At 41.7% G+C, this 27877-nt stretch overlaps 2 protein-coding genes across 9 annotated transcripts; both read left to right on the top strand.

The window, feature by feature from the left end:
- The first annotated feature begins 18127 nt into the window (after nt 1–18127).
- LOC147460771 (cytosolic invertase 1-like) lies at nt 18128–18973 on the top strand. Its single transcript, XM_086499416.1, has 2 exons — nt 18128–18596; nt 18675–18973. The coding sequence occupies exons 1-2, from the start codon at nt 18311–18313 to the stop codon at nt 18971–18973; spliced, it is 585 nt and encodes a 194-aa protein (XP_086355542.1). The 5' UTR covers nt 18128–18310.
- Nucleotides 18974–20487: 1514 nt separating this feature from the next.
- On the top strand, nt 20488–27033 carry LOC147460772 (putative alkaline/neutral invertase F). Of its 8 annotated transcripts, none has more exons than XR_015187524.1 (6): nt 20488–21201; nt 21382–21807; nt 21889–22447; nt 22526–22856; nt 22931–22995; nt 26359–27033. XR_015187524.1 is itself a non-coding variant. In XM_086508477.1 (5 exons), exons 1-4 carry the CDS (start codon nt 20728–20730, stop codon nt 22822–22824), a joined length of 1758 nt encoding a protein of 585 aa, XP_086364603.1. In that variant the 5' UTR covers nt 20488–20727; the 3' UTR covers nt 22825–22856; nt 22931–23091. The 8 variants fall into 8 exon arrangements, 2 of the variants coding, with proteins under 2 accessions (XP_086364603.1, XP_086364602.1); XR_015187525.1 differs by having other exon boundaries at nt 22931–22983; XR_015187523.1 differs by lacking the exon at nt 26359–27033 and adding an exon at nt 23093–24155.
- Nucleotides 27034–27877: the final 844 nt, after the last annotated feature.

Raw genomic sequence — 27877 nt, forward strand, 5'->3', positions numbered from 1 at the left:
GCTCAAAAATGTTCTTTTTGAGGGTGTGCTTGGTTCTAGCAACCAAAAAGTTCCACAAACTAGGATTTTATGTATCATAATTGTACATTCATCACTCTCGCTTCTAATTGCAGCAAGAAAGAATCAAATACTTTCTATTGCACTAGAGGCTAAGGGAAGCTCATAGCTCAATAATGCCCTTTTTGAGGATATGTTTAGTTTTAGCAACTAGAAAGTCCACAAACTAGGCTTTTATGTATCACAATCTTATACCCCTTTACTCTCACTCCCTTTGCAGAGTAAAAGATATTATGAATCGACAAGGAATTGATTATGATGAAGATGGGGCATTTGTTGATAGATTGTGCACAAGAAATCATTTTTTCAATTGCAACGTGTAGAATAATTCAAGCTGAGTTTTCTTGTCGCCGATGACAAAATTTCTCCAATAAAATAGAATCGTATTCTCTCCAACCAACATGCTCAAGAGGGAAAAGCACTTAGTTTTCCAAAAAATCTCTTCAAAAGAGGAAAATAAATTCCATTTAAGAGACCATGGAGTTATTGAGAAGGTCAATAAGGGATTTTACACAAAGACCTTCAAGAAGGAAAAGGAAGTCTTCTTTATGGGAGTATCTTTAGACGTCTAGAAGAGGGAGAATGTCTATGAAGGAAATTCAAAATTGAGAAAAAAATTTGAAGTCTTTATGATAAGGAGAACCTGGATAGGATGAAAGATGAAGCCTAAAGTGGTCTCCTTTTTTTTGTGTGGTGACCAAGTCTAAGTTAAGGCTTTTCCATGATGATGAATAAGGGGGATGATTTCTCCTCCCACTACCATCTGATTCCTTTGATTTTAATTCTATCTCATATGAAATCTAGTTTGTCTCCAAGGGCTTATAAGAGAGGGTCACTAATGTACTCATTGAGAATCAACATGTGTTGCCTACAACAGTCGAAGGGAGAATGCACGAGTATTACTTCTCTCTCCTTAGATGGCATGCATGACCATACCATTGAAGTATCCAACTCTATCAATTAGTTTAATGTTTCTTTTGATTAAAGATAATTGAAGCCTACAATAGTCAAAGGGAGAATGCACGAGTATTAATTCTCTCTCCTTAGATGGAATGCACGACCATACCATTGAAGTATCCAACTCTATCAATTAGTTTAATGTTGCATTTGATTAAAGATAGTTGAAGCTTTGACATATGGCTATGAAAAATCCTAGCAACCATTGGGAGTCAATTTCAGAGTTGAGGATGAGAAGGACTATCAAATTGCTATCATAAAACCAATCAAAATTCCACAAGGTGGAAGCCATGGGATTGATGGAGGGTACTAAAATAAGGCATCTCGAGATAGATGTATGGATGAAAAAAAGAGAGTCAACTTCAGCCCCACACACCTCATGACTCAATCCGCACACCTCAGCCACAACCTCATGGTTTAATCACACAAGGCCATGGGTTTGCTCGCCCACATGGGCTTCCCACCTTCTTAAAATTTTAACATTAAAAGTAAAATCGAATACCCTCCCCCGATCTCATGGATCTGGTTTTTTGCACCTAGTTTCCTAACCGCTTAGTCTTCTTTGAATACCCAGTGGGATGTGTGTGTGTGTGTGTGTGTGTGTGTGTGTGTGTGAGAGAGAGAGAGAGAGAGAGAGAGAGAGAGAGAGAGAGAGAGAGAGAGAGATGATCCCTTTCTTCTGCCTAGAAAAAGGAAAGAAGAGCCAAATACGGGCCCTTACACAATCAATACAGAGAGAGACTCAAGCAAAGATGAAAGTGAAGCCACGATGAGCTTCTACTTTTTCAAACTTCATTAGGTTTGAGAAGCCTGGTGATCAAGGAAATAAGAAGATGGAATGTCAATATTATAAGGTGAATGATAATCTCCACAAGCATTATCTTACGCTTAAAGCTAAAGAGACTTATAAGAATGTAGGAACTGCAACCATTGCAGATTCTTCAAATGTAGTTTTGGAAAATGTTATGCGAGAGATGCAGAAATGGATTTTAGTTTGCATTTTCAATATGAACCATTTGTTCATGATGCATGTATTGTAAATTTGTGGATTATGTGCAATACTTTCATAGTGGCTCAACTAAGCACTTTGTGTCTCACCGTGCTTTGTTCACTTCCCTTGAGGATTTCCTTAAAGGGAATGATCACATATATGTGCTAAGAATGCCTCTTATCTAGTCAAGGGAATTGGAAGAATAAGCTTATTGCTACACTTTTTTGATACTTTCTATGCATTTGGGAGTTAGAGAAACCTTTTGTTTGTATCTACACTTGCAAAGCTTGTTCTTGTAGTCAAGTTTGTGGATAACAAATATACTTACTATTCATAATCTTAATTTTGGTGATACTATTATGGTATCTAGCACTTTTTTTTTGTGGGATGTATAAGTTCCATGTTTACAATAAATATGTAGAAGACTCAACATGCACAATTTCTAATGCAAAGGGTGTTTTAGATGCAACTTTGGTAGCCAAATTTTGGTCGTATAAATTTTGCTAGTTCCAGAGTTTGCATAAATTTGATATGGTTGCTTTGTTTCCCCCTCTTGGCCCGGGCACCATAGAAATATATAGGCAAAGGCTATTTTAAGAAAAATATAGCACTCTAAGTTTCCTTAGGATGATTTTGTGGAGACTACTTGCAAATTGCAGATTGGCCATAATGGCATTTGTGGTCCAATGTGTACTCTACCTTTTGGGAATCATTTCACTTTGTGTTTTATGTTGCCAATTACTCCATGCATGCATCGCGTGTCCATTTAAGGAAAATTTTGAACTATATATGTGCTTCAAGCTGTAATTTTTCCTTATGATTAAAAATGTATCCAGCTGTATTATGGACACCCTCTATTTTGATCAAGGGGGGAAGTATGTTTTTAAAGAATTCAATTCATTCATAGCGAGTCAAGGGATAAAACATCAATGTACACTTCCGTATATCCCTCAACAAAATGATGTGTTGCTAAGAGGGAAAATAGGTCACTTGTGGAGATACACGATGTATGGTCAAAATCCAAGGTTTGCTACATGCAATTTGGCTTTCATGCATGTTGCATATGTGTACCAAACAAGTGTCTCATGAAGCATTGTAGTCTATCAACTCCAAATGAGGTTTGACACGGCAAGATGCCGTCTATTTGTCACTTGTGTGCATTTGTTTTCTTGGCTTATGCCTTGGTACGTGAGGAACAATGCATAAAATTGAATAAGAAAGCTATGAAATGTATATTCTTCTTATAATCTTGATAGCAAAGGTCACATGCTATATTATCTGCAAAGAAATCGTATCTTGATTAGTTAGGATGTTGTGTTTGTGGAAGATGTAGTTCCTTGTTAGCATGTACCAAGGAGACAAATATGATCTCGCATAGTGTGTGTAATACGTTATTGCATCTACTTAATGATGTTCCATGCTTGCACAGAGCACATTGAGGTGTAGTATCATTATGTTAGGAAGGGATTCTCTACAAGCAAGGTCAGCTTGGCTTATGTGCCTATGCAAGGCGCCCTTGCTCACCTTTTGTCTTGTGAGAAGTTTGAAGCTTTTACCAAAGCTTTGAGGTTACTCCCCATTGTGGATTGATCACATATGGTGAGGTAGTTCTCTCTATATAAGTGCCAACTCGTGTTCATTGCATCACTTCCAGGGAGGATTTGTTACCACAATTATGATAGTGATGTGTGTGAACACACTTAGAACTAACAAGGCACTTTCTCCCTCGCTAGAAGGTTTTCCTTCCCATCTTTTTATATACATCCATCACTCAAGGACGTGTCTAATCTATGTATTAGCACACTTAGTATTGCTACTTCATACATTGTGTACTCTTCTTCTCCTTCATCTTTTCCATCTTCGAGTGAATTTGTACATGCATATTTTTAATAGTTGAGGACAAACTTACAAAATGAGGACATTGAACTGCAATTTAGATGGTAGAAAGGTGTGCGAGCCATTTGATTTTCTATATCTATTGGTTGTTGACATAAATGTCCATGCTTTGAAATTAGAGCTCACAACAATAAAAAGAAACGGATTGTGTGAATGGGTGTAGACTAACCTCGATTTTACACACGACATGTCGTCCATTAGCTAAGGGAGTGTGGGCAATAATCTAGCCTCTCAATAAATCTTGAGCTAGTTCTAGAACACGATAACAAGATCAAGGATTTCTAAAGCTAGCCTTACTGACCATAAAAGGAGGATTTACTTACGATCTTTTCATACCATGCTGTCCCAAGTATTTGAAGGTGGTGTTACAAAATTTTGATGCAAGGAGATTATGTTAAGCCCAACCTCTCAATCGATTCTAACTATCCACACAACAAAATTTACATCGGCCATTTCTTGAGCGGTTCAACATTATCAACCATACAAGCACTTGATTACAAAAACAAATAAATCCAGAACCACAAAGCACACAATCAATCTAAGCAATGAAAGCTATCTTCAACGATCAAAACTCTAAGCACATGACAGTGAAGTGCATGAAGGGCAATGCATTCCAATGATAGAATCAAGTACCTCACCTCCTACACCTCCTTAGGGGACACACTACCGTCATGAAACTTAATTTCTAACCTTCTAAAAGTATTTTCCATCTTAATTTGGCCACTTAAGTCTAGGGTAAATAAAAAGAGAACAAGTGAAATTGATTAAGTGTTGATGGACCAACCCGATCAAGGCTTGCGACCAAAAGGAAAAAGGTCCATAAAAGAGAAAAGGTAATTGCTAATTTAATTATTTCACTCATAGGTACATATCAAGAAAGGAAAAATGTATTCGGACAGTCTTGATCAAAGGTACAAGACGAAGGAGATGACCGAGAGAAATTCTAAGAATCTAAAAATAGAAAGTGATTGTGCTAAGATCAAGTCCTTAGAATAGCTCTTTAGACTCCAAGTATGAAGTCTAGAAGCCTTAGAGTGAAATTTTAACTCGCCATAAATTGTGTAAATTTAGTAGGTTTTGGGAGCAACTTGGCGACACCTCCAAAGCACTATGCTAAGGTTTTGTACGAGGTGAGAGTTTTAAAGCCCAAAGGGTGAGTTTTATTTTTACCAAAGTTTTTTCTAGGTCCTATTTTAGCAGGTAGGTTATAGCCCCGGGTCAACTTCATAAGCCCTCCAAGGTTTGCGCAAAGGTCTTGCGTCCGAGCTAATTAATAAAAAGGTAAGTTTATGGTTTTAATAAAATGAAAGGGAAATGCTAAAGACTAAAGTTAGATAATCCCTTCCTCATTAAGTAAGTTAACTCTAGTCTTTGTTTACTAAGATTAACTGGGTCACACGTCCAAAGTACCACACACTTTCTTTGAGTGAACTTAACAAGTGTGTGTGAGTGTGTGTGGTGTCTCCACTTTCCAAGAAGAGTCCAAACTAGGAGGAGGCAAGTTCTATCATGCAAGACAAGAGTGGACAAGTGTGTGGCATGCTTGAGTTTCATTATGAGGTGTTCCCACCTCATTGGTCAAGTGTGAAGCATTCCAATTAAAAACTAGTTACACAATAGCATAAGCATAAAAGTGGGGGACTCGTTGGATTTTTGACCTTCTTGCTCCCCTCACACACACTCTTAAGTGCCCAAGATTGGCAAAGCAATCTCTCTCTCTCTCTCTCTCTCTCTCTCTCTCTCTCTCATGGGAGCTCTAGAGACAGACTCTATGCTCAAGCTCTTGGCTACGGATGCAAATCCAACCCAATGAGAGTTTCTTATTTTCCATCTCTACTATTCTATTACTAAGCTATACTAAGAGATTGGCCATGAGCAAGCGTACACAGATGATCAATTTTCTTGCTTGAAAAATACTTCTTTTCACCCTCATCTTCCTCTTTCTACATAGCTCCTTTCTCCCATTAGGGTGTTTAGGGTTTGGGAAGGAGGGTTATATGATGGAATCTTGAAGAACACCATATTCTTGATTCAAGCAAAGCTCTGGAAGAGCACAAACATGTATTGTTACAAAGCTCTCTTTTGAGAGGATTTTATACAAGTCCTTTTGGAGGGAGACCAGCTCCAAGAAAATCCCATTTTCATCGAGTTGTCAATCTTAATTAGGTATTATCTTTGAATTATGTGCATGATTATAGTGTTTTTTGTGTGTAATTGTATAAAGAAATCATCCCAACACAATCTATAATCTCCTTGCTATCTTTCTCTTAAGGAAAACTCTCTCTTTTCATAGTTAAATTTGCTGAAACTAAAAGTAAGTACTAGATACTCTGACATTGGTATCAGAGTTGAGGTTTCTCTTTTCTTGCCTAGGAAGAGAGGTCCTTGAGTAATCTATAAAAGGTTAGAGTTATTCATTGCAATATGGTAAGTGGTACTGGGATTTATTGACTCGGTTGGTATGCTTGTTTACAGGGTATGAGGGACATCATCGGGATCTATGGTCTTAATACTGGAGTCTTCTGAGACTTGCCTACGGGCTAACCATTATTGAGATATTATTTACCCGATAGGAACTGGTATCAGTCTCGCACTGTTAAACCCACTCCACTTATTTTTGCAATTAACAATATTCTATACCACGGGTGTAGTTACTCAAGTGCTAATTTTCAAGGAAAAAGAGTAGTGGTAGCCAAAGCTTTGGAAGTGCCAAGGAAAGAGTTAGCATACACCTATAAAAAAATTTAATTATGGCCAACATAATCAAGAGAATTTAATCAATATTGACAACTTTGATTTGGCTCATGGTATCGCATTTGATGATGGTTGTAGAGTTGTCAACTACCTTGTTGACAAGTTACAAGAAGAAGCAATGGGAAACCCTATCTTGCAAGCAAAGGTTCAAAGAGAAATTCAAGCCCTTCAAGATCAAGTTCCCCCAAGTGGCCAAGAAGAGAGAATTCATGTGAGGCCTCTAGTGAGACCTCCAAAAGAGGAATCTCTTTGGGTAATGAAGAGGAGATATCGAAAAGACCTCCTAGGCAAACTATTTGAGAAGAAGAATTGTGCCTTGAACTTTCAAGGGAGAGGTATGAAAGTGACAATCCATCTACCTCTAAAAGTGAAGTTGCCTCAAGAAGAAGACGGGCACATCGGTCACCTACTCCTCCCAAAAATAAGTGGAAGTCATCAAGTACTCCCTCCCATGCCAATCCAAAGAAGGAAAAAAGAAATCTTAGCAAGAAGAAGCAAAGAAAGTGGTCACCTTCTTTGTCTTCTTCCTCCTCTTTTTCTTCATCACCATCACCATCTTCTAATACGGAGGATGGCGACTTGCCGCCCAAGAGAGAGAAGAGAAGGGATAAACAGAGGAGCTATGCGGCATGGAAGAGGTTACATAAGTTGAAGAAATTCAAACAGGGAGGAAAGAACATCGGCTTTCTTACCTATGAAGCATAGAGGGATTCAAGCTACTCTCAAGGGAGTAGAGACGTACTTTTATTGGCCAACAATGAAGACACACATTCCGGACTATGTTGCCCAAATGCATTGTATTCCAAAAGACAAAGTATGATAGAGGGAAGTAACCTGACTTGCTTCAGCCATTGCCTATATTTGATTCCCCATGGGAAATTATATCCATGGATTTTGTCTTTGGATTACCCTTTTCCACCTTAATATGACCACTTAAGTCCATGGAAAATAAAAAGAGAACAAGTGAAATTGATTACATGATGATGGACCCGGTCAAGGCTTGGGACCAAAATGGGAAAAGTCCGTAAAAGAGCAAGGGTAATTGCTAATTAATTAACTTAGTCATAGGTACGGGGCAAGGAATGATAAATGTATCCTATGTAGCTTTGATAAAAGGTACAAGACGAAGGAGATAAGTGAGCAATTATAGGATTCTTAAATAGAAAGTGATTGTACTAAGCTCAAGTCCTTAGAATACCTCTTTAGACTCCAAGTATGAAGTTTGGGAAGCCTTAGAGTAAAATTTTAACTTGCCACAAATTGTCTAAATTTAGCAAGTTTTGGGAGGGGAGCAGCTTGACGTGCGGCACCTCAAAGCATTGTGCTAAGGTTTTGCATAGGAGGTGAAAGTTTTAAAGTCAAAAGGGTGAGTTTTATTTTTATCAAAGTTTTTTTTTAAATTTAGCAGGTCCTAAATTAGCAGATAGGCTGTAGCCCTGAAGGGTCAGCTTCATAAGCCTCCAAGGTTTGTGCAAAGGTCTTGCATCCAAGCTAATTAATTAAAAAAGTAAGCTTATGGTTTAGCTGGTAGGCTGTAGCCCTGGGTCAACTTCACAAGTCTCCAAGGTTTGTGCAAAGGTATTGCACCCGAGCTAATTGATTAAAAAAAGTAAGTTTATGGTTTTCATTGAATGAAAGGGAAAACCTAAAGAGTAAGGTTAAATCAACCCTTCCTCGTTTAGTAAGTTCATTTAGTAAGTTGACTCTAATCTTTGTTTACTAAGCTTAACCAAAGGCCAAATGTCCAAAGTAGCATACACTTGCTTTAAGTGAACTTAACTAGTGTGTGTGAGTGTGTGTGGTGTCTCCACTTGCCAAGAAGAGTCAAAACTAGGAGGGGATGAAATCTATCATGCAAGACAAGAGTGGACAATTGTGTGGCATGCTTGAGTTGCATTATGAGGTGTTCCCACCTCATTGTTCGTGTTAAGTATTCCAATTCAAGACTAGTTGCACACTAGCATAAGCATAAAAGGGGGGGCTCGTTGAATTTTTAGCCTTCTTGTCCTTCTCACATACTCTCTCAAGTGCCCAAGTTTGGCAAAGCAAGCACTCTCTCTCTCTCTCTCTCTCTCTCTCTCTCTCTCTCTCACGCGTGCACACACACACACACACACACACACACACACACACACACACATGGGAGCTCTAGAAATGGACTCTATGCTCAAGCTCTTGGTTATGGATGCAAATCTAATACCATGAAAGTTTCTTCTTATCCATCTCTACTATTCTATTACCTATCTAAGCTAAGAGCTTGCCCATGAGCAAGCGTACACATATGATCAATCCTCTTGCTTGAAAAACACTTCTTTTCATCTTCATCTTCCTTTTTCCCTGCTGGGGTGTTTAGGGTTTGGGAAGGAGGCTTATACCATGGAATCTTGAAGAACACCATCTTCTTGATTCAAACAAGGCTCTGCAAGAGCATAAACATATACTGTAACAAAGCTCTCTTTTGAGAGGATTATAATATAAGTCTTTTTGGAGGGGGGATCGGTTCCAAGCAAAGTCAATCTTAATTGGATATTCTCTTTGAATTATGTGCGTGATTTTAATTTTTTTAATTTGTAATTGTGTAAAGGAATCAATCTGGCACAACCTATAATCTCCTTGCTATTTGCTATCTTTCTCTTACAAAAAACTATCTCCTATCATAGTTAAATTCCATTGAATCTAAAAGTAAGTCCTACATTCTTTGACACTACCTTGACCAAACAATGCTAAAACAGACCACCCAAGAAGCAACAGAACTAATCGATGCAAGCTACTGTGCGGTGTGGCTCATGAGTGGAAAACATTCCAACAATATGAATCCCTCGCTTTTTAGACCTCCTCAAAGGAAGCTATTTTTCAGACCAAATGACACTAGGATAGACCACCCAAGAAGGAAGAAAACTAATCAGGGTGGTGCATGTAGAGAAACATTCCAATAAGAGGAATGATGATCCAAGCACTTCACCTCCTATCCCCCTTCAATGGAAGTTACTACCCGAAACAAATGACACTAGGATAGACCGCCCAAGAAGTAGGATAGTGTTGTGTTTACAAGGAACACCAAAATTAGATTTCTAAAACTTGTGTTTTACTTTTAGCCTTTAAACCATGTCCTTTATTTTTTGTCCAAAGCTACTCGAGTAGTCCAGTCTAGCTTGAAAGGTACGATAAGAAGTATCTATACTAATAGATAATGGGGGAGGGAATTCCGGTTCCCCCCCTGCCACATGTCAAGTTGTGAGGCCTCAGGCGGGCTCATGTTGAGAAGGGGGAGGGATTCCTCACCTTGGTAGTGTGCTCTGCACCTCTCCGGCCACACAGGGACAGTGCGTCTGAGAGAGAGAGAGAGAGAGAGAGAGAGAGAGAGAGAGAGAGAGAGAGAGAGAGAGAGGGAGAGAGAGAAAGGCGACCGTCGGCTCACTCAACAAGCCGTCCCTTTCCCATGCCAACTTGGCACTGAAACGACACACTCTCTCTCTCTCTCTCTCTCTCTCTCTTCCTCTCTCTCTCTTCGCCTGCTTTGCGATGCCCTTCAGGTAAGGGCACTCTCTCTCTCTCTCTCTCTCTCTCTCTCTCTCTCTCTCTCTCTCTCTCTCTCTCTCTCTCTCTCTCTCTCTCTCTCTCTCTCTCTCTCTCTCTCTCTCTCTCTCTCTCTCTCTCTCTCTCTCTCTCAGCTTCGCAACATGAAACCGGATGGTGCCCTCGAGCTGCCCTCCCAGCTTCAGTACGTACCCTTGCCAACTCAACAGTGAAACCGCGCACTCTCTCTCTCTCTCTCTCTCTCTCTCTCTCTCTCTCTCTCTCTCTCTCTCTCTCTCTCTCTCTCTCTCTCTCTCCCTCTGGCTTCACAGTGCCCTGGAGTTGCGACGGCTTCGCAGCACAGAGCCCTCGAGCGCGGGCTAGGTCTCATTTAAGCTAGCCAAAGCTTCCTCCAGAGCTTGCCTTCCTCGATGGTCCAGATCCACGTGCCTCTTAGAATATCTGCTTTTCTCTTCGTCGCCGTGTACCTCTCCCCCATCCATTGCTCACAGCTTTGTCCAGTTCTTTGCCTTTGCGTGTATTCTGGGCACTGTCTCTCTCCCCCATCTATTACTTGCTACTTTGTCCGGCTTGGGCGTTGCTGGCAACGGTAGCCTTTGCCACCCACCTCCTTCCATTTTATGCATGGCCTTGAGGCCATGTAATACAGAGCGTGGCCTATTGTGCGTCATGGGGCGGCTATACAACAACGTGCACAGGCAGGCTTCAACAACTGCATAGAGAGAGAAGTTGCAGCTCCAGTAGTAGCGAGCACATTGCAATTTTCAACGATTTCCTGAGGCATAGTAGAGAGTATTAGAACGCACAGAAAATTGAAGATGGCTAGGTCGCATGCCCTTGAGCTGCCCTCCCATCTTCAGTACGTACCCTTTCCAACTCAACACTGGAACCGAGCACACTCTCTGTCTCTCTCTCTCTCTCTCTCTCTCTCTCTCTCTCTCTCTCTCTCTCTCTCTCTCTCTCTCTCTCTCTCTCTCTCTCTCTCTCTCTCTCTCTCTCTGGCTTCACAGCGCCCTGGAGTTGGGACGGCTTTGTAGCACAGAGCCCTCGAGTTGCGGGCTAGGTCTCATTTAAGCTAGCCAAAGCTTCCTCCAGAGCTAACCTTCCTCGATGGTTGAGCTCCACGTGCCTCTTAGAATATCTGCTTTTCTATTCCTCGCCGCGTACCTCTCCCCCATCCATTGCTCGTAGCTTTTTCCAGTTCTTTGCCTTTGCATGTATTCTGGGCACTGTCTCTCTCCCCCCATCTATTACTTGCTACTTTGTCCGGCTTGGGCGTTGCTGGCAACGGCAGCCTTTGCCACCCACCTCCTTCCATTGCATGCATAGCCTTGAGGCCATGTAATACAGGGCGTGGCCTATTGTGCGTCATGGGGCGGCTATACAACAAAGTGCATAGGCAGGCTTCAACAACTGCATAGAGAGAGAAGTTGCAGCTCCAGTAGTAGCGAGCACATTGCAATTTTCAACGATCTCCTGAGGCATAGTAGAGAGTATTAGAACGCACAGAAAATTGAAGATGGTTGGGTCGCATGCAAAGCTAGAGATGATATAAGATGTTTCTTTTCAAGAGTCAATGCCATGCGTGTTGGATGATGCATGGTCACTGAAACATCCAATGATGAAGAGAAGCTCTCATCCAATGGTTAACAAATTGATATGTATCTAGACTGCAGATTATACAGACACTTTAATAGTTTTTGAATAATTTGATGAAGGTGTTGTTTGTCACAGGGCAGGCGCTTGCTTGCCACTTTGAGGATTGGTGCCTTACTGAAGGCTAGGCACACCATATGCTGCCTTTTGGCCTAGATTCCTACTTCTACCCATTTAAATGAGTTGTCTATATCCATATATTCTTAACAAGATTACCCATACATTTTTAGGTTGGATAGAACCTAATTTTGAGGTGGATAAACATACCCCATGCATTGAAACGAGGAATTTCTTAAACCAATGTTAGAACTCTTTTGAGGAGTAGGAGATGATCACGTAGGGAGAGCTTGGCCTGATCGGAATATATAGCAAAAAGGGTGTCATAGATAAACAACTTTGATTTTTTTGGTGATGTGCGAGATTGTAGGATCGCAATCATTGCTCAGCTCATGAGTTGCTCATCACATCATTGTTGCCTCTACGACATTTTTTCCAAAAGAACTCTTTTAGAAAAACTTAAGAACGAGTAAATTGACCATATTTAAAGGTTTTTACATTAAACTCCTCTAGATTTCGTAGGATATCTTTAAATCTAGAGGTAAACCTTAAAATTTATAGGTGGGAATTTACTAAAACATATTCATATACAGATGGGTTGTATACACATGGAAGACAATGTGGCATGCCATGTACTGCAGACAATTGTACCTCCCTTGATTGAATATGGCATAAGCTTGAAAATGATCTTATTGAGTAAAATACATTTTTAATACAAATTTTGGCTTAGGGAGAAAGCAAAGAGACCATTAGGGCATTGAAATATGAGAGCTCTACATGCGTTGCAAGCAAAGTTTAACTTTCCTTTTGTCTACACTAACAAAATCCAAAAAGTGCTTAAGGAACTTCATGTCTGGGATGTCGTCTCTTTGAATACATTGATTGCAGGATATGCCCACCTTGTGTAGGGCCAAGGGGCTGTGGGAATTTTTCAGCGACGGTTGGAAGTGAGGATGTCTCTTCAGATGCAATGATATACATTTTGGGATGTTTTTAGTTGATGCAGAGAGAGGGCATCTCTCCAGATGCAATATTGTCTCAAGGAGTGCATTTATTGTAGGATATGTCCAATAGGGTTAGGTTAGGAAGAGATAGATTTGTTTTTAGTAGAAGCAGAGGGAGGGCATCTCTCCAAATGCAATCACGTATACTTGCACCTTGAAGGCGTTACACAAAACGCGGATATGGGCAAAAGAATTCAAAATGATACCATTAGTCAGTGATTTTTTAAAGAAATGTCGTGCTTGGCACTACCTTGGTCGACATGTATTCCAAATCTGGTGTACTTCATAAAGCAAAAAAAGTGCTTGAGGAGCTTCCTATCCGGGATGTTTTTAGTTGATGCAGAGAGAGGGCATCTCTCCAGATGCAATATTGTCTCAAGGAGTGCGTTTATTGTAGGATATTTCCAATAGGGTTAGGTCAGGAAGAGATAGATTTGTTTTTAGTAGAAGCAGAGAGAGGGCATCTCTCCAAATGCAATCACGTACACTTGCACCTTGAAGGCGTTACACAAAATGCGGATATGGGCAAAAGAATTCACAATGATACCATTAGTCAGTGATTTTTTGAAGAAATGTCGTGCTTGGCACTACCTTGGTCGACATGTATTCCAAATCTGGTGTACTTCATAAAGCACAAAAAGTGCTTGAGGAGCTTCCTATCCAGGATGTTTTTAGTTGATGCAAAGAGAGGGCATCTCTCCAGATGCAATATTGTCTCAAGGAGTGCATTTATTGTAGGATATGTCCAATAGGGTTAGGTCACGAAGAGATAGATTTGTTTTTAGTAGAAGCAGAGAGAGGGCATCTCTCCAAATGCAATCACGTACACTTGCACCTTGAAGGCGTTACACAAAATGAGGATATGGGCAAAAGAATTCACAATGATACCATTAGTCAGTGATTTTTTGAAGAAATGTCGTGCTTGGCACTACCTTGGTCGACATGTATTCCAAATCTGGTGTACTTCATAAAGCACAAAAAGTGCTTGAGGAGCTTCCTATCCGGGATGTCATCTCTTGAAATACATTGATTGCAGGATATGCCAAACCTAGGCATGAGGACCAAGGAGCCCTGGGCTATTTTTGGCGGATGCGACATCATGCTTGAAACTACCTTGATCGACATGTATGCCGAATGTGGGGCACTTCATAAAGAACAAAAAGTGATTGAGGAGCTTCGAGTCCAGGATGTCGTCTCTTGGAATTCATTGATTGCAAGATATGTCCAACTTGGGCAAGACTAAGGAGGTTTGGGCGCTTTCCGGTAGATGTTAAGCGAAAGTGTCTCCCCAAATAGTGTAGATAGTGTTGGCATGCCTGAGGTAAGAAAATTCGCATAGCACTTAGTGGGCGGCGGCACCGTTGTACTAGTAAGTATAATGGATGTGAGGAAATGACTTATCACACAAGTCCTACCACCATGGAGCAAAAAAGGATAAGTAATAAACAACTCGAGTTCTCTCACATGATAACTCCACGAGGTACTTCGGAGAAAGGTTGGGGATCAAGGTGCTTTCATCTTATCTTATTAGACCTTGGCTCTCCCATATTGAGTATCCAAGCGCTTTTGAGATGTGTCCTCTTAAGATACAAAGTTCTGGTTACTCCTTCAATAGAAAGCTCGAAGTACCAATTCAAGGATATGGAGACCAACCAAGTCAATGAATTATTTAACTAAAATAATATTACACATTAACGGATAGAGATAGAACAAGAACCTTTTATGGCCCTTAAGCAATGGCTTCTCTCCATCGACATGCAACTAGACTATATTATAAACTGCTATGCTAGCAACAATCAAATGGTGAGAAGCGATGAAATGGCAGCTCTTGAAAAGGCGAACTACCTAGGGAGTTTGAAGGTAACATGTTAACCTTAGCAAGTGGGAAAGGGTTATTTATTAACCTTAGGAAATGGGAAAAGGTAGGAATCTCTTAAAGAAATTAATGTAGGTTTGTTTGTTTTTTTTTTTTGTGGGGGGGGGGGGGGGTGTTTATACATTACATATACAACCGTTTCACATATAACGGGCCAAGGTGGTTGGAAAGGGTCATGGACTCACGGAGCCAAGAAAGCTTGCACACCGATTAAGTAGTCGCAACGATTTGTGCAAAAGATAGATGCAAGAAGGGGAAAAGATGAGAGGCTTAAGGTCGGGAAGCAACGAGCTGATTTCCTCAAAAACCCCCTCCTCGCGGAAAAGAAGCTCGCCATGAAAGCTGGACCCTTTAGTTCCCTTTCTCCCCACCATGGGTGCCCTCTTGCAGAAGCAGCACTACACTTATATATGTACCTATGTGTCACAAACTACTGATGTATCAAAGCCCTGAAGAATGGAGCCAACTTACAGATACCGTTCGAGGGGCCTAAACCCTAAGAAGAACAAGTAGCAGCAGAAGAAGAAGAAGTCCTACCAACTTATGGGGACCCCGTTCGATGGGGCCCCAGTGACATAAAGGGATTAAAACAAAGCAAGACTCACACACACACTCACACAAAACTGATGATGTGGCAGTTGTACGGACGCTCCGCGTTTTGCACTGACTGATATGTGGCAGTTGTACAGAATCCCGCAAAGTGCGCTGGCAGCTTTTTGGCATTGCTTTTGGACCAGAAGCTTTTGAGTTTTGAAGGCTTTTCATGTAAGCTGGTTTTGGGACCTAGGGCCTTTAAATATGTGCTAAAGGCTCATTATCTGGCATGCTTCTTGGAGAAGGTGTAGAGTCTGGAGTACCGGCTTGTACAATGTTGATGCAATATAAATAAATATCAAAAGGGGCACCAAGGTTTGGAGCAAATACTCTCTGGGGTGGAATTCTGTCACTCCGTGTCGCGTGTTGTCTCTCTCTCTCTCTCTCTCTCTCTCAGTTCAGTTGTTATTGAAGTGCTAAAAGTCTGTTCAGTCTGTTCTTTTCTATTGGCACCTGGTGCCTATCTTGTGACAATGGTATCAGAGCATCCGGCGTGTGTTTTTCTGAAAGCATACCAGTCCTACAAAAGAGCAGATAGAGCTATTGTAATTTTACTTGAAGTATCTTCGAGCCCCGACCCCGGACTTATTAGTGACTCCCACCCTTACTTCATCGTGCATCGGGCGTGCTCCCATCTTCATCGCTCTGTCTTACAGGGCATAAGCCATAAAGAACCCAAGAAATGGATTCAACAGAATATTTACAGTTTTTGCTCAACGAACTCCATGACATCTTTTGCGGTATCCTTAGCAGAATCTTTCGATGCTGCAAAGTTTTCATCAATTTTTGAACTACATGTTACCCTCTTTGATGCCCCAGGTGGTACCTCCTCCTTAGGCACCAGAAAGTACGAGAGATTCCAACCGGCAACCTTCTTAGTCGTCTTTTCCGATCGGGGGAGTTTTCAGGAATATGGTGCAGCCATCTAACCCTGATCCAATGCAACCGTCTTTGCCACCGCCATTGCCCCCACCTCCACCACCATCACCACCACCGCCACCAGGCTACAATGGTTGGAGCCCATATGGATACCCTTATTATCAATACCCAGTTCAAAGATGGCGGCACGACAGTCAAAATTTTCACTTTTTCTGGGTGAAGGATAGCAAGAAAGCATTGCAGTTCCTACAGCAATTCGACAACATCTATGCTTTGGGGAACTATACGGAAGAATCCAAGATTTCTCGAGGATTTCTTAAAGATAATGCTATGCAACGGTGGAGTTCAGTTGCGACACAACCGCATGCTCCAAGGACCTGGCAAGCTTTCAAGACAGTTTTTGCACGTAGTTACATGACTTCTATGTTTGAAGTCCGGATTTTGGCAGAGTGGGGCAACTTGAAAATTCTTGCCATTGAAACCATGGACGAATATAACCAAAGGTTTCTCGACGTGTACCTTTCGGTGTCTATCTTTAGATCTGTTCCCTTGGAGGCCCAATGCGAGCGATACACCATTGGACTACCCATTGCAGGAATATTGTCTATCCAAGCAAGTCTCCACCATGCAAGAACTTATGGACCATGTTGTGGTCGGCTACAAAATGATGAAGGGAAATCTAGAGTTTACCACAGAAGAATATCCAACCATTAACCACAACTCTCGGCAACAACGAAAAAATTCTCGAGAGTCTCGTAAAATCAACCGCGAAGGCCTTGTTTGACGCCTCAACGATGAGACACCTTACTATAAGAAGGCCGATGCTTTGGATGCTTTCAAACATGGCATAATCATTCTAATTGTCCCAAACGCACTGATAGACCAGAGGAGCCGACACCCGCACCAACGATCGACAGAACCCCAACGCCTCGTGCTAAGAGAGCTAGACCCGCTATTGAACTAGTTCATGATATTTATGGCATACGCCTTGAGCATATGGCAAAGTCAATGGCTTCAAAGCCCTTATTTTCTTTGACCCCGAAGCTACAAAGAACTTTTTCCATCCAGAATTCTTAAAGCAGATGCACTTTGATTATGATGCAGAGGGTGGAGAAATTGAAGCTGAGCTAGCCACGGGACAAACTCAGAAAGTAGTACCGCTCATTGGTGCTCTTCCAATGACTATTCAAGATTATCATGGAAAAGTTGATTTCCACATCATGAAGTTGGGCAATTGCGACGTTCTCTTGGGCATGCCTTGGCACGGCAAGAATGATGTGACTCTCTAGGTTCGGAACCAAACCATCACCATGATGTAGAAGGACAAGCCAGTCGTCCTCAAAGTTCGGTTGTCCGAACAAAACCTTGAATAAACTCTCTCTACTTGTTTTTCTTTATAGCTAGAAAGTATTGTTTGAAATGGATGGTATTTGTTTTGAACTTGTTTTGGTGCCGATTTGAAATGTGTGACTCTGGTTTTAATACTGGTTTCAATGCTTGGTGATTTTACTCTTGGGTGGAGTAGTGAGAAACGATAATTCAAAAGTGTTGTTTTTACTCATGGCCCGGACCCTTGTGCTTATTTTACGGGGGGAGTATTGCTGTTGTGACTCCTGGATCGTACCTGGATGGTTATGCGGGAGGATTATTAAGAAGTCTGAGCAATGGTTACTCTCAGCACCTCCAAACGATGCAGGCTGCGGTCTGGGGGGCATTTGGTTGTAAAAGGACTCTATATCTCCCGGTCCGGACCTTTTTATGTTATGCGGGAGGAGTGATGAGGGAGTCGTTGAATATCCCCCGGCCCGGACCTTGTTAGGTTATGCGGGAACAGTGTTCATCGGCGGCTTTATGGAGGGCGGTGGCAAGGAGTTCCTAGAGCGCATTGACAAGTGGCTGCACGTGCTGAGATTCCATATCCGCTCATACTTCTAGCTGGACCTCCAACAAGTGAACAACATCTATCGCTACAAGATAGAGGAGTACTCACACACGGCCGTGAACAAGTTCAATGTCATTCCAGACTCCATCCCAGACTGGGTCTTTGATTTCATGCCCATGAAGGGGGGCTACTTCATCGGCAACGTGAGCCCGACGCGCATGGACTTCCGCTGGTTCTACCCTAGGAAAGTGCATTGCGATTTTGTGGTCACACTGGCGATGTCGGAGCAGGAGTCCGCTATCATGGACCTCTTTGAAGCGAGATGGGCTAAATTGGTGGGAGAAATTTCCCTCAAGATTTCCTTCGCGGCACTGGAGGGCAACGAGTGGAAGATTGTGACGGGCTGTGATCCCAAGAAAACGCGATGGAGTTACCACAATGGGGGCTCATGGTCAAGTAAGTACTAATTAGAATGATCGATCTGGATGATTCTCTTTCATAGTAATTTGATGGCCTCACTCGCATGTCATGCAGTCCTTTTGTGGATGCTGGTTGTGGCTTGCATAAAGATGGGGCGACCACAGATCACGAGAAGGGACATCGAGCTGGTGGAGGTGCGACTGTCGCAGGACAACTGGGCAGAGTACTATGACGGCAAACTGGGGCGCTACGTGGGCAAGCAAGCGTGCAGGTTCCAGACTTGGTCCATTGTCGACTACCTGGTGTTTAAGATGCTACTAGAGGACCCCTCCCACCTCGGCATGATTGCCCTTGAGGACGACAAGAAGATGATGAAACCCGCCATGACTCGCTTTGCTTCCTGGACCATCTAGTTGTTTCTCTCTTGAACAGCATGGCAATCCAAGTGAAGTACATTTTACCATCTACTCTCCCCTCCATGGTCTCTAATCGGGTTGCCCTAGCTTCCTATACTTTACTTTGATTTTGACCTACTTTTCTGTCATTTTGAGAGTTGCCATTGTTTTGAACCTAACATGCAAGTGCTTTTCGCAGCTTTCTAGACAAGACTTGGTGCTCCTTGCTAGCAATCTCATTAATATTTTCACTTGTTTTAGTCATGGGAAGCCCACTTTCAACTTTCCTTTACATCCTAGTCCCACACTGAATCTCATGTAAAATAAATTGCTCTCGGTGTTTCTTCTGCAGGATGGTTCTTCGCAACACCAAGGAAGCATGGAATCAATGTTTTGTTTCAAGTCAGTTTGTGTATCGCTAACGAAAGTCTTCTTCACCATTGAAAATGTGGAAGCAGGGTAATCTTTAGATAGTATATAGCTTCTCCATCAACAATGCAAATTGGCAGTCTTGAAATTTGCTAAGTAATTTGAAGGATGAACTAGATTACAAAGATCTCTATGGTGCATATGCCATATTAAAATCTTTATTTGGATGCCGATTTGTGCTAACATAAATATATGCACTATCATAAACAACATGGAATCAACAGGCAATCTATGTGCTTTCCACAAATAACGTATTAATAATGCTAAGGTGCTCGCAAAATTAAGTACACCTTAGAACCTTCACTTTGACCTGCCATGATTAGGTCAATGTTTAAGCTCATTATTGAACATTCTCATTCCCTTTGCAAGCACACCCTATTGCATTTGTAGGGTGTGTTTCAAACATACTACCTTGTTTAAGCTCCAAAAATTGGCAACGGAACCCTTTAAAAATGGCTTGTATTTTGTGCGGTAGGGATCATACAGAGTGGACCTTTTATGGCCCTTAAGCAATGGCTTCTCTCCATCGAGGCACATATTACCTAATCTCTCATAATTTTTTACAATCATTCTTATGCTTGCCTTGATTCCTTGGTAGCTATCCTTTTACAAAAGGAACATGATGTCAACGTCATCTAATATAAGTAGACAACAAAGCATCAATAGTCACTTCAAATCTCACATGAAACTAGCTGTTGACAAACGAATGGTTTTCCTTTTTGGTGGTTTCGGGGGTGCGGCGCGGATCGCAGGCGGCGGACATGCATGCATTACTTCAGCAACTAGACTAGATCATACACTGCTATGTTGGCAGCAATCAGATGGTGAGAAGCGATGAAATGGCAGCTCTTTAAAATGCAATTACCTAGGGGGTTTGAAGGTTGTTAACCTTAGCAAATGGGAAAGGGTTATTTATTAACCTTAGCAAATGGGAAAAGGTAGGAATCTCTTGAAGAAATTAATGTAGGTTTTTTTTTTTTTTTTTTGGGTACATTACATGCATAACCGTTTCACATATAACGGACCAAGGTGGTTGGAAAGGGTCACGGACTCACGGAGCCAAGAAAGCGATTAAGCAGTCGCAACCATTCGCGCAAAAGACAGATACAGGAAGGGGGAAAGACGAGAGGCTTAAGGCCGGGAAGCAGCGAGCTGCCTTCCTCAAAAACTGGACCCTTTAGTTCCCTTTCTCCCCACCACGGGCAGGGCGCCCTCCTGCAGCAGCAGCGCTACACTTATATATGTACCTATGAATCCTTAAAGAGAGCGCAGCCATTGCAGCGAGCAAGCGCTGCTACAGCCTGCTTTTCCATACCGGCGTGCTGCTTGCCTACGTGCCTGCGATGTCCAAGTTTACCGGCCTATCCCTAGACAATGCCACGAGTGCTCCCGCCTCCGAAAGCATGTCTGCGCACTCGCCGCTCTCCATCTTCATCACCACCAGAGACGCAGAGCTGGAGGAGGAGGCATGCAGTAGCGACGCGACCATGATTAGAGGCGGCGGTGTAATGAGCGGCTTATCCAGCCGAGCAGGCTTAGCGAGCTGCAACAGCCCTCGAGTGGGACCGCGGCCTTTAGAGACTGTGAAGAGCACCGACTGCCTGGAGAACTTGCTGTCGCCCAGCAATCTAGTGCAGCCGCGCTCATCGTGTGCTGGCACCCCGCGCGTGGGAGCTGGCGTTTCGACCTTCGAGCCGCACCTTATGGTGAGCGAGGCTTGGGAGAACCTACGCAAGTCCCGCGTCTTCTTTAAGGACATCCCTGTTGGCACCATCGCCGCGCTTGATCCCACGGAGGAGGCGCTCAACTACAACCAGGTGAATGCCCTGTCTCACTTTTTCATTTCACGTTATTAGGGTAGGCCTCGGGGTCTTGATTGAAGATCGGGCGGTGACTAGGGCGAGGAATTCAAAAACGGCGTGCATCAAGAGTTTTTTTTGGGGTAGTTTGATGAATGACTTGTAAAGGGTGTGTGCACGTGGTGTGTGTACGTGCAGGTGTTCGTGAGGGATTTTGTACCCAGTGCGCTAGCATTTCTGATGAACGGAGAACCCGAAATAGTGAAGAATTTCTTGTTGAAGGCACTGCGGCTACAGGCGAGAGAGAAGAGGATCGACTGGTTCACGTTGGGTGAGGGGGTGATGCCCGCCAGCTTCAAAGTGGTGGCCTCTGCCAAGGGCGACACCATTGTGCCGGACTTCGGCGAGAGTGCAATCGGACGCGTGGCACCTGTTGATTCGGGCTTCTGGTGGATCATTCTCTTGCGCGCCTACACCAAGTCCACGGGGGACTACACACTAGCCGAGATGGCAGATTGCCAACGGGGCATGCGGCTCATTCTCTCCATCTGCTTGGCTGAGGGCTTCGACACCTTTCCCACGCTGCTCTGTGCGGACGGTTGCTGCATGATCGATCGTCGCATGGTAATTACAATTCGTTCTCTTTTGCTCTCTCTCTCTCTCTCTCTCTCTCTCTCTCTCTCAATTTAAGGTTGTTGCACGTAGGGAATCTATGGGTCGCCCATCGAGATACAAGCACTCTTCTTCTTGGCCTTGCGGTGCGCGCGTGCGCTGTTGAAGCCGGAGGGCGGTGGTAAGGAGTTCCTGGAGCGCATCGACAAGCGGTTGCATGCGCTAAGCTTCCATATCCGCTCCTACTTCTGGTTGGACTTCCAGCAGCTGAACAACATCTACCGCTACAAGACAGAGGAGTACTCGCACACGGCCGTGAACAAGTTCAACGTCATTCCAGACTCCATCCCGGACTGGGTCTTTGATTTCATGCCCATGAAGGGGGGCTACTTCATTGGCAATGTGAGCCCGGCACGCATGGACTTCCGCTGGTTCTGTCTGGGGAACTGCATTGCGATTTTGGGGTCATTGGCGACGCCAGAGCAGGAGTCCGCTATCATGGACCTTTTTGAAGCAAGATGGGTTGACTTGGTGGGGGAAATGCCCCTCAAGATTTCCTTCCCGGCACTGGAGGGCAACGAGTGGAAGATTGTGACGGGTTGTGATCCCAAGAACACGCGATGGAGTTACCACAATGGGGGCTCATGGCCAGGTAAGTACTAATTAGAATGAGCGATCTGGATGATTCTCTTTTAGTGTAATTTGATGTCTTCATTCACATCTCATGCAGTCCTTTTGTGGATGCTGACTGCGGCTTGCATAAAGACGGGGCGGCCACAGATCGCGAGAAGGGCCATCGAGCTAGTGGAGGCGCGACTGTCCCGGGACAACTGGGCAGAGTACTATGACGGCAAACTGGGACGCTACGTGGGAAAACAAGCGCGCAAGTTCCAGACCTGGTCCATTGCCGGCTACCTGGTGTCCAAGATGCTGTTGGAGGATCCCTCCCACCTCGGCATGATTGCCCTTGAGGACAACAAGAAGATAATGAAGCCCGCCATGACTCGCTCTTCTTCGTGGACCATCTAGTTGCTGCTCTCTTGAACATCATAGCAATCCAAGTGAAGTACATTTTACCATCTACCTCACATTTCTATCTTATACATACATACTAATCTCTCTCACTTACTTGCAGACTATAGTTAGAGAGCTGCTCACAGATAAGCGACTCGGTCTCTCCCCTCCATGGTCTCTAATCGGGTTGCCCTTCCTATACTTTACTTTGATTTTGACCTACTTTTTTGTCATTTTGAGAGTTGCCATTGTTTTGAACCTAACGTGCAAGTGCTTTTTGCAGCTTTTTACACAACACTTAGTGCTCCTTTCTAGCAATCTCATTAATATTTGCACTTGTTTTAGTCATGGGAAGCCCACTTTCAACTTTCCATTACATCCTAGTCCCACACTGAATCTCATGTAAAATAAATTGCTCTCGGTGTTTCTTCTGCAGGATGCTTCTTCACAATACCAAGGATGCATGGAATCAATGTTTTGTTGCAAGTTAGTTTGTGTATCGTTAACAAAAGTCTTCTTCACCATTGAAAATGTGGAAGCAGGGTAATCTTTAGTTAGAATATAGCTTCTCCATCAATAATGCAAATTGGCAGAGTCTTGAAATTTGCTAAGTAATTTGAAGGATGGACTAGATTACTAAGATCTCTATGGTGCATATGCCATATTAAAATATTTATTTGGATGCCGATTTGTGTTAACATAAATGTATGCACTATCATAAACAACAGGGAATCAACAGGCAATCTATGTGCTTTCCACAAATAACGTACTAATAATGCTAAGGTGCTTGCAAACTTAAGTACACTTTAGAACCTTCACTTTGAGCTGCCATGATTAGGTCAATGTATAAACTCATTATTGAACATTCTCGTTCCCTTTGCAAGGGTGTCTTTCAAAAGTACTACCTTGTTTAAGCTCTAGAAATTGGTAGTAGAAGCCTTTAAAAATGGTTTATATTTTGTGCAGTAGGGATCATACAGAGTGGACCTTTTATGGCCCTTAAGAAATGGCTTCTCTCCATCGAGGCACATATTACCTAATCTCTCATAATTTTTTACAATCATTCTTATGCTTGCCTTGATTCCTTGGTAGCTATCCTTTTACAAAAGGGACATGATGTCAACTTCATCTAATATAAGTAGACAACAAAGCATCAATTCAAATCTCACATGAAACTAGCTGTTGACAAACAAATAAGGTGGGTAAGTTTCCTTTTTGATTATTTCATATTATCTGATAACTCGTGCACTAGAGAAGCACAAGAAGACAAGAAGAGGGATTGATAAAAACCTCATTAGACGCAAACTTTAGAGAGGGTTTGTTGAAACGATTTCACAAAGAACGGGCCAAGTAGGAACCCCCCCCCCCCCCCCCCCCCCCCCCCCCCCAACTCCACTCCACTGCGGCCACAATTCATTTTAAATGGGTAATCTTTAGTTAGTATATAGCTTCTCCATCAACAATGCAAATTGGCAAAGTCTTGAAATTTGCTAAGTAATTTGAAGGATGGACTAAATTACAAACATCTCTATGGTGCATATGCCGAATGAAAATCTTTATTTGGATGCCGATTTGTGTTAACATAAATATATGCACTATCATAAACAACATGGAATCAACATGCAATCTAGGTGCTTTCCATAAATAATGTATTAATAATGCTAAGGTGCTCGCAAAATTAAGTACACCTTAGAACCTTCACTTTGAGCTGCCATGATTAGGTCAATGTTTAGGCTCATTATTGAACATTCTCATTCCCTTTGCAAGCACACCCTGTTGCATTGGCAGGGTGTGTTTCAAAAGTACTACCTTGTTTAAGCTCTAGAAATTGGCAACAGAAGCCTTTAAAAATGGCTTGTATTTTGTACTCAGCTACAATAGATGTAGACATAACCTCATCGTCCTTTATGAGCTTATTATAATTAATTCCTTGGGTGTAAAGCTTGATCATAAACTTGTAATACTGTATGCGGCAACAACTCAATGCCTCAATGTAACGTCATAAGCTATGCGTGGCTCTCTTAACAAACTTGCATTTTGCAAGCGCTCCAATGACTTTGTGAACTAGTCCATCAAAAGTGAGTTCAATGCATGATATTCATCCTTGGCAAGATCAAGGCAAGGTGTCTCGTCAACTATCTTAAGGTGATTCTGACCTAGTGTATGATATTCCATTTTTTGGCAAGATCAAGGCAAAGTGTACCATGCACTATCTTAAATTGAATATGACCTACTAAACATGCTTCAAAAGTTGAAAAATAGAGATGTTATATATCGTATGATAGCTTCTTAAAAAGTTTCATGTTACTTTATTAATTCTACCCTGCTGAAAAGGATTTGGTGTAGAACTTGGTCATATAAATAACACCACCATTCTGTTGGTAACTGCTTATAAAAACCTTTCTCCAATAACATCATTTTAAGACCACTTTAGAGCAAGAAAGAAGAAAAATCCTACAAAATGAAGGTGATTTTATTCAACCCAATATCTAAGTTGCATTGTGCGTTATACGACGTACGTATAATATGTTTTAAACGGACGTATTATACAACACCATCAATTAAACAAACGTATAGAACGATACTACGTCACCAAAATTAACGTATCTTTTAATCTTTCAGGAGCTCGATCGAAATAAATTGTTCTACATTTACATGAATCGCAACCCGTTTTCCATTGTAGGTTTCTTTATTGAACTAGTTGCCTTGAGTTCAACCTAAGGTGAAATCTAAAAAACCAAAACCAAAACCAAAGGAAAAAAATTATATTGACTGAGTTTTCATTTAGAAGTAAGATTATTTTAGTATGAAGATATAAAGTTGGATTTAAATTTTGATATTTATATAAATTGAATTATATATTTTGTATAAAATAAATTAATCAAAGTAGATTTAGTGAATGTTTACCATGTGTAATAAACTTCACACTTGAAAGTAATTTAATTTAATTTAATTTTGTAGTTATTTCTTTGTGTAGAGCCATGCTCACACTTAAAAGTCTTAAGTAATCGTAGCTAGTGATGGCTTGCCAAGTGTAGAGCAATGCTCACATCAGAGGTTGTTCTTGCAAGCAAAATAGTGATTGTTTATCTTGTGTAGAGTTTGACTCACATTTGGAAGTGATTTATGTAAGGTAACAAAAAATTACCTCACGTGTAAAGTTTGACTCACATTTGGGAGTGATTTATAGAGGGTAACAAAAATTTACCTCACTTGTAGAGATTGACTCACACTTGAAGGTAATTTGTTTATGGTAGAATTAGAAAATTGCTAGTTATGTGTGGAGTTTACTCACTTAAAGGGTATATAAATATAACTTAAATCATTCTTCGTCATGTGTAGAATGAAACCTCACACTGAAAAAGAATTTTCAAGGTGTAAATAACGATATTACAAAAGGTTCATGTTTGTGACATTGTAGATGCTCGTTGATCTTTAAATAAAAAACCAATGGTGATAATTTGATTTTTAAATAGAGTAGCAATTATTTGGATAGATTGAAACTGATTTGAGGTATAATGTTGATAAATAGTTTTGTTATTCTTACAGGCCTCTTTGCAATATGGTGAAAGGATATGAGTGGAGCTATGTAGATGAATTGATAGCAGGAAAGATCTCATCGAAGTTGAGGTGTAAGTCTTGTGGCCACAAATTTAACGGGAATACAGACAGAATAAAATAACATATGTTCAAAATATCTCAAAATGTGCTTGCAAACCCCCCCAAAAGGTATTGTTGAAAAATTTCATGAATGGATGCTCAAAGCAAAGAGAAGGCTTACCGAAGGAACAAAAAAGGTTGATCCAAAAGTACTTAATTCATTCAGCAAGAGGGATGTGGAGATGAACTTTGAAGATGAAGTAAATCAACTCCCCGTGTGTGCAAAAGGGGGTGAACAATGCTCCCACGCTACTACTACATACACCAAGAACCTGGTGGTTCAAACCCCATACTTACCACTTCCTATTTAAAAGGATGCGGTGTAGCACCATTGGTGGTCAACAGATGTATAGTACTATTACTTTACATCAAGCATTTGACAAGCAATGGTTGCTAATCGTTGTCGCTTGCAAAATCCCCTTTAATGTAATCCATAATCCTACCTTCAAAGTTGCTTTGATGAGCACAACAAAGAAAGGATTTGTGGCACCTGAATACAACAAGATGCATACATAATATTATAAATTCAAAGCTTCAATAGAGAGTATTTGGAAGTGCACACTGCTTGAGTACATGCCAGAATATGGATAAACAATCGCTCTTGACGGATGAACAAATTGTCAAAAAAAACCCTTGATACATGTGATGTTAATTTGTCCTAGGGGATCCATTCTCATTGAAGCAATTGATACATCTTTGAAAAAAAAAACAAACAGTTTTTTAGCAGTCATCTATGAGCGTGCAATCCTAAAAGCTGATGGGCCCAAAAATGTTATTGCCATTGTCACACACAATGCATCTAACTATAAAGGTGCAAGGTGCGCAATCGAAAGAAAGTATCTTGAGCGTACCTGGGTTCCATGTATAGTCCACACTTTGAATTTTCTTCTCAAATACTTTGAAAAAGTATCGTCAATGAGATAGACTTTAATAGACGCTAATCATGTCGTCAAGTTCATTAGAGAGCATATCTTTACTTATCCTCTTTTTAGAAGTAAATCACCCTGACAAGAATTTGCAGATCTTTTGTGAAACACGATTTGCAATAGCGTATTGCGTTCTTGATACGTTGCAATAGGTAAAGCTAGCCCTTTGTGAAACAATTTTAGACAGAAAATGAGATGTTTGGATTGACAAGTATGCCTACGATGAGCCTGCAACCACTATGTGCTTTCAGCTTGTGAACTCTCCAGTGTTTTGAAGAAATGTGAAAAAAAGTATCAATGTTATAGAGCCCTTTGTGCATCTAGTGCGCTTGGTCGACAAAGATGCGTTCATATTTGGGCGGGTTTATTGGTACATGCATGAAGATGTTCACAAGCTAAAAGAGTGTGTCCTTCACAATAAAAGAGAAAAACATGATGGTCTCTTTTGTTGAGAAACGGTGGGATCAACTACACACCCTGTT

This window comes from Adiantum capillus-veneris, chromosome 3 (assembly GCF_014529385.1).
Source record: "Adiantum capillus-veneris isolate H3 chromosome 3, ASM1452938v2, whole genome shotgun sequence".
NCBI classification, from domain to species: Eukaryota; Viridiplantae; Streptophyta; class Polypodiopsida; order Polypodiales; family Pteridaceae; genus Adiantum; species Adiantum capillus-veneris.

Coding starts and splice junctions, on each gene's coding strand:
- LOC147460771 (XM_086499416.1), top strand. CDS start 18,311: ATGCCCATGAAGGGGGGCTACTTCATCGGCAACGTGAGCCCGACGCGC. Junction 18,597..18,674: donor CAATGGGGGCTCATGGTCAA/GTAAGTACTAAT, acceptor CATGTCATGCAG/TCCTTTTGTGGATGCTGGTT.
- LOC147460772 (XM_086508476.1), top strand. CDS start 20,728: ATGTCCAAGTTTACCGGCCTATCCCTAGACAATGCCACGAGTGCTCCC. Junction 21,202..21,381: donor AGGCGCTCAACTACAACCAG/GTGAATGCCCTG, acceptor GTGTACGTGCAG/GTGTTCGTGAGGGATTTTGT. Junction 21,808..21,888: donor GCATGATCGATCGTCGCATG/GTAATTACAATT, acceptor TGTTGCACGTAG/GGAATCTATGGGTCGCCCAT.